Below are 6896 nucleotides of genomic sequence, written 5' to 3'. Positions count from 1 at the left end.
AGCCATGTGGAGTGTTTTATCAGTGACTGTTCCTAAACCAGGAAGGAGTGAGGCTGTCACAGCATGACCTAGCTTGGGTTTAAGCAAAATATGTTTCCACATTCCTCTATTAACCAAAGATAGATCATGCTGGCAGCTTCACTTGTTCCCTTGTGGACTTGTCTTCAAAATACTTAGACAAAAAAAAAAAACTTTAAAAAGCTTCGTTCGATGAGGAAGTTGTAAACTTGGAAAATTGAAACATATGTGATGACTTTGTGGTTTGAGGCGTTATAGATACTTATAGAAAGAGATGAGAGAGGATTTGAGGGACAGATGTTAAAAATTTAAAGAGATGGTTGGGTAAAAAGGAGAGAGACACCACGATATTAAAGAAGCCTTAAACAGTGAATTAAAAGAAGCATCATAATGCATACAGCTAAGAGAGGAAGAAAGAGAGAGAGAGAGACAAAATCAATAGGGCTATGAAGAGATTAGCGCCTCGGCCCTGCATACCTATATCTCCACCACCTGTGACCCTAAATATACTCCTTTATTGTGATACATCTCTTTCTTTCTCTAAAATCTCTCTCTCCCTCTTTCTCACGTACACACAGTGTCGTACCTGATTTTAAATCTAGACCGTCAAGAAGCTTCACCAAGGTCCATGCTTAGTTTGACTCCGCGTATCTAAAAGACCTCATCTTTAGGTTTTGCATCAACCACCCTCCTATGTTTCCTCCTACATTAGGCATTCCCACAAGGCCACAAAATAAGGCTAATAAACCATCATTCTCTTAAGCAATGCAAATACAAAGACGTAAACAGTAAACAGTTGAGGTTTGTGGAGTGTTTAAATGCAGATGAATATAGGTGGAATATATGAAATATTCATCCACGGGTTTGGTAGGTGTGGGTTTAAAGCAAATAATATATAACGAGAAAAGAGAGGTCAGTATCTTGGAGACATTTACTCTCAAAAGACTTACTAGGTCTCTGCTGAACAGCCCTAGTTAGACGACTCTATCCCTGGCTTCGTGTCTAGGTCTCTGCTTCCTGCTTTTAATTACTGATATGCCTTTACTTTTTTCCTCTTAATCAGGTCTCCATCTTCCCTGTTACTTTGCAATCTCTCTCTTTCCCTTCTATGGTGCAAAACAAAAGAGGTCATTACACTCCTAAAATGACGACTTCTTGTTGTTCTTGGTGGGACACAGGCAAATAACCATATGCAAACCTTATGGAGCTATGTGGAGCTAAATTACATAATAATCTTCGCCTGAATTGATGAACATATGCTTTGTCAAGTTTTGGTCACCAAAAATCTCCGCAAGAACACAGCCCACTTTCGAAGTGATGAAATCTATTGGCATCTCTCATTACAATGTCTCGTCTGAATAACTCAGAGACCAGCTTACAAAAAATATGGCAATCTCTACAGACACGTAGATTTTTTGTGATCCGAAGACAGGCTCTGTCAGGTGTTCTGAGCAGACCATAAGCAATTGCTAGCCTCTCACTGTGTCCATGCAGCATCTGAACCTTCTCCCCTTCATCTACATTATGCAGAACAAACTTTGTATCGGCTAAATAACCTGCTTCCTTCTCCAACTTCCTAGTAACCTCGGACAATTTCTCATATATCTCTTTGGTCTCTGGGTGAGACTTATCTCTTGCTGTAAATTTATGAACCTTGCCGTCTATCTCAATCCAACTACATCCAGGGTGTTTCTCCAATCCGCTTGCTTTCATTTTTGCCCTCACTTTTTCTACATCGTCCCATCTTCCTTGTTCAGCAAAGACATTAGATATAAGCACAAGATTTCCCGGATTCTTAGGTTCTAGCTCAAGGAGCCTCTGAGCTGCTATCGCTCCAATTGTTTTCTCTGAATGAGATCGGCATGCGGCAAGGAGTGCACACCACACTTCTGTGGTCGGTTCTGTCTTCATCATTTTAACGAATTCAAAGGCTTCCACTACACAATTTGCACGACCCAGCATGTCAACCAGACACACGTAGTGTTCAGGCCATGGTTCCAACTTATATTCATGTTCCATGATCTTGAGAAACCCTCTACCCTCGTCAAGCAGACCTGCATGGCTGCACGCATAAAGAAGAGCCAGAAATGAAATGTGATCGGGCGAGATGTTTTCATGCCTCATTTTATTGAACAACTCAACAGATGCTTTTCCACATCCGTGCATCCCATATGCATTGATCATACTTGTGAATTGCAGTAAACCTTTCCTTTCTATCCCATCAAATACAACCTTTGCACTCTGTAAATCTCCACAGCATGCATACATATCAACAACTGCAACTGCAATGGACTCCTCTAGGAAAAACCCTTTGCGGAGTAAGTAGCCATGAATTTCTCTCCCTTTCTTGAGGGCAGATAAACTTGCTGCAGTAGACAGTATACACAACAATGCTACAGAATCAGCTGACAAACCAGTTTCAACCATGCGTCGAAAGATCTCAACAGCCTTGTTTTCGTTACCATTTAGAGCACTAGACGAAATCATGCTAGTCCAAGAGACAACATCTTTACCTTTAATTGATTCAAATGTTCGAGTAGCATAGCCCATGTTCCTGCATTTTCCGTAAACATCTACCAACTCATTTTGTATCACAGTATCAAGTAAACCTTTTCTCAAGATGTGACAATGAATCTCTTTGACAATGAGCTCGGATTTCAGCAAACTACAAGCTCGAAGGATGCTTCCCAGCATCAGTTCATCAATTTCCATCCTTTGCTCAGCAACATTCCGAAAGAGTTGTAAGGCTTCTACATGACAATCATTCTGGGCATAACCAGCAATGACTGTAGTCCATGAAATGAGATCTTTTTCATGCATCCTAAGAAACGCTCGGCCCATATAACATGTGCGGTTGCATTTTGAGTACATATCTATCAACGTGTTTCCAACCTGCAAATTAGAATCCCAGCCATGTTTAATGACGTAAGCATGCAATTCCATTCCTGCCAACAGATTGCTTAATCTTCCGGACGCTGCAATGACACTGGTCATCGAAACCTCGTCGGGCTTGTGACCAGCAGCGATCAAATCACAAAAGAATCCTAATGCCTCCTTGTACATGAAATTCTGAACATATCCCTTAATCAGGGAATTCAATGTCACAACGTCAGCGTTGTCCATGTGACGAAGAATCCTTCCAGCCTCGAGCATTTTACCACACCTGGTATACATTGCAATCAAGGCGTTGCACACATATAGTTCAGAAGAAAGATTTGATTTCAGGACAGCAGCGTGAATCTCTTTGCCTGTGTATGCATCTTGACAGGCTGTGAGAGCCGAAACAAAAGTGTAGCTGTTGGGGGAAGGACCATTTAACTGCATTTCTCTGAAAAACTCTAAAGTCTCGGAAGATTGGCCAGACGAGGAAAACGAAGACATGATAGAGTTCCACAGAACAGCGTCTCCTTTATCTTGGGATCCATCAAAAAGACGCCTTGCAGCGCTTAGGTCATCATTCTTAGCATACATGGAAAGCAACGCATTGACAATAAAATCAGTAGAACTGTATCCAAGTTTAACGAGCAGAGAATGAAGCTCAGTGCCACTCCGGGAATCTCTAAGATAGCCGCAGGCTTTAAGCAAGAGAGGGAAAGAGTAAAGATGGAGAGGAACGCCCTGGAGACGCATATTGCGGTAGAGAGAAAGAGCAGAAGCAGGTTCATCATTGGAAAGATAGGCTCCAATCATCGCGTTCCATGCAAAGAGAGTTCTGTGAGGCATTTCGTCGAACACTTTCTCTGCGTCATCAACAGAGCGACACTTGCCGTACATAAACACAAGCTTACCGGCCAAAAAGTCTAACTCAAAAGCGGGGAAAATCTTGAAAATGCGGGAATGCAGCTGCCGGCCTTGAGAGAGAGCTCCGAATTTGCCACAGAGCTCAAGAACGGAGGCATAGGCTTCCATGGAAGGGTCATCGTCCAGCCGTCGAAAAGATTCGTATAGGCCACCATCGGAACAAGAGAGGTTCAGAGAAGAGACGAGTTGGAAGGGCTTTACGGGGTAACTGAGGGGAGCTGGGTTTGTTCGAAATCGGGGACGGCATGTCGGAAGATTAGCATGTGGAAGAAACGTGGGATTCGAAATCGCCGAAGCAGAGTACATGATGATTTTAGATGAAGAGACGGGGACATTTTTGCTCAACAGCCTCATTGTTGTTATCTAAACTGCATATCTTTTGTTTTGCTTTCTTCAATCGCAGCCCGCCCGTAGATGATGATACAGCCGCCATGGTTCAATCAAATTCAAATCCTCCTTCATTACGACTCTGCTGGGTGTTTTCCTCCATTTAAATTTTTATTCATCATCTCTTCTTATTCACTCAGATAAAGGTTCTGATATGGGCCAGGCCCATTAAAATACGCAATACAATCTCGGCCCCGTTTCTGTTAATTGAGATTTACGATAAGAAGGACGCTTGCGTGGCCGATCGAATCAAGAAACCAAAAAGACATCGATATCATAAAGGTTGGCAAATACACATCACAGATGAATTCATTTATTCGCAAGTTGCTGCTTTGACGACGCGAGAGTGAGAGAGACGAACGTAGAATTATGATATACATATATATCATTCATGCGTTGATTCGTTTTTCATTCATCTCTTTTTGTTTTTTTGGTGTTTGTATAGCCTAATTAAAAGTCAACGTACAAAAAATGAGGAAGATGATCAACTTCTCAGCCATTAATATCCTCGTATTGATCTTACTGGTTTCCACAGGTACGTACGTAACATAATTCATCACTTTCCAACTCGATTCGATCTCGTTTTTTACATGTTTCTATTTATGTCACACACACCATATACATATAGGATTGATGGAGCGAGGAGAAGCGCAAGCTCAAGGATGTGAGTGGGAGTGCAAGCATCTACCAAACTTCCCTTGTTGGTTAAAGGATGCAGGAGAACGCCTTTGCCACGACTTGTGCAAGTACGAAGGAGCCATCGGTGGCTTTTGTGCCTCTGACCCCCACCGCTGCCTCTGTCGCAAGGCTGGCTGCTCCTGATTTTCATTTACCCTCTTTTCTTCATATACATATATCTATATATTGTGATCGAGTGCTATATGGATTGTGATATTTAATAAATACGGTGGTGTAATGTAACCCTATGTATATATAACATAGGCATCATTCATTTTGTTGGATCTCCACGATCACAATACTATCTAGTGCTTTTTTTTCCTTCTTATTCTTTCTATATGTTTCGTTTGTTGATAATTATTAGAACCGGACATGAACCCAAAAAAAACCTAACTAACTTTGCTTCACATTCGCCTCTTCTTCCCCGGAGTTGTCGTTGCTCATCAGTAGCTCTTCCCAAAACCCGTCGTCGAGCTCTCTCTCCACGCCATCAATCCGTTGCCGTCCATATCCTTGCATCTCTAGCGCCAGAGCCTCCAGCTCCGATACGTGCTCCACCGCTTCCGTTTTGACCAAGCTAGCCTGATCAATAATCGCAGCCTCCTCGACCCCTGTCATCTGCTCAAGTAGCTGTTGCAGAAGCGAAGGGTTCTGTACCGCACGCCTCAAGAAGGTCATCATATGCCTCTGTTTCCTCTCTGCACCATTAATCCTCTGCTCCATGGCTTGGATGTAGCCTCTCGCTCTCTGCTCCTCCTGTCTGAGCCTCGATATCTCCATCATTAGGACATGACTATCTTCTCGGAGCTGAGGAGCCTCGACGCTGGGGTCATGACCCTCGGATTGAGAGTGGTGGAGTGAAGGAGGGGCAGAGGAGGAGGCTCGTCGCTTTATGCTTTTGAGAAGGTCTCTTTGACCCATCAAGAATCCTTCATTCATAAACTCCCATCTCTCTGTCTCGATCTTTCTGAATCCCTGCGGGTCAATAAATAATCAATTAATTGGGTAAGTTTGTAACCTCTTCTTTCTTACTGTACATGACAGTCAAAAATCATTATCTTCAATTTTCTATTTTATTATTATATCCATAATTCTCAAGAAAGTTTCCAGAACATAATTCTCATTCAAAGCTAGCTTATTTAACCAACCATGTACTGAGCATAACTTTATACGGCCGGAGTTGTCGGTTTAAACAACAAAATTCACAAATTAAACAAGAGACAAATTATTTACCATTCTGCAGTAATTGGAGGCCGAACGCATCATTGAGGTCCTCCAAAACTATATATAAGATGAAGGAGGGAACGTAAAAGTGAAAAGAAAAGAAAACGTAGCAATGTCGTCTAGTGGAGGAACGGAGATACTTACATAAGTGTTGAGCTGTCTGACAAAGCTGGAGAAGTTGTTGTGCTTGAAGTATAGAGGGAGGATAGTAGCCGAGAAGGAATGTGGATCCCAGACGACAAAACTGATGCCTCCCCTGCACCAAGACACAATGTGATTTATGTTTGGATCATTCACCATCTCGTACGTCTTTGTTATAAACGGTGAAGGCCCTGGTGGTTCCTGCACAGGCACTTGCGGCATTGACCGCGGTCTGGAGCTTGACGACGGGTCCATCTCGTAGCAATGCTAGATCTCAAACGATCTATGATTGGATTTTCTGTAACTTGTAATCGAAGAGAGGAAACAAATCATTTGGGTTCCTGAATTAGAGAAGACAGAAGGAAGAAAAAAAAAACAAAAAGGTCCAAGGAAAAGAGCGGGAAGTGCAGTCTTTTTTTTTGAAAAACAGAGTACTCTGCTTTTCGTGGTGGTTAGTTTAATGGCAGTTGAAGAAGGAGATGTGGTGGAGACAATGGCCACGTATGTAACTTAAATACATATATATATGCAGGGAGCTTGTGAACCCCAAATTCTTTTTAATCACATAGTAGTGGACTTCGATCTTTCTAGAAACAATACAAGAGGATGGGTACATATCATCCTTAGAACGTTCCGGAACTTATACT

General features: G+C 42.3%; 3 protein-coding genes across 4 annotated transcripts; 1 reads left to right on the top strand and 2 right to left on the bottom strand.

The window, feature by feature from the left end:
• Positions 367-4402, bottom strand: LOC104788672 (pentatricopeptide repeat-containing protein At3g63370, chloroplastic-like). The gene is made up of 2 exons (XM_010514448.2): positions 969-4402; positions 367-721 (listed from the first exon to the last, which is right to left on the bottom strand). Exon 1 carries the CDS (start codon positions 4171-4173, stop codon positions 1294-1296), a length of 2880 nt encoding a protein of 959 aa, XP_010512750.1. The 5' UTR covers positions 4174-4402; the 3' UTR covers positions 367-721; positions 969-1293.
• LOC104788674 (defensin-like protein 11) lies at positions 4546-5168 on the top strand. The gene is made up of 2 exons (XM_019246224.1): positions 4546-4741; positions 4835-5168. The coding sequence occupies exons 1-2, from the start codon at positions 4678-4680 to the stop codon at positions 5026-5028; spliced, it is 258 nt and encodes an 85-aa protein (XP_019101769.1). The 5' UTR covers positions 4546-4677; the 3' UTR covers positions 5029-5168.
• On the bottom strand, positions 5120-6739 carry LOC104788675 (heat stress transcription factor A-7b-like). 2 transcript variants are annotated; one of them, XM_010514450.2, is made up of 3 exons: positions 6253-6739; positions 6118-6165; positions 5120-5859 (listed from the first exon to the last, which is right to left on the bottom strand). In XM_010514450.2, exons 1-3 carry the CDS (start codon positions 6502-6504, stop codon positions 5278-5280), a joined length of 882 nt encoding a protein of 293 aa, XP_010512752.1. In that variant the 5' UTR covers positions 6505-6739; the 3' UTR covers positions 5120-5277. The 2 variants fall into 2 exon arrangements, with proteins under 2 accessions (XP_010512752.1, XP_010512753.1); XM_010514451.2 differs by lacking the exon at positions 6118-6165.

Source organism: Camelina sativa, chromosome 5, assembly GCF_000633955.1.
Source record: "Camelina sativa cultivar DH55 chromosome 5, Cs, whole genome shotgun sequence".
NCBI classification, from domain to species: Eukaryota; Viridiplantae; Streptophyta; class Magnoliopsida; order Brassicales; family Brassicaceae; genus Camelina; species Camelina sativa.
This window is presented reverse-complemented; position numbering and strand designations above follow the sequence as displayed.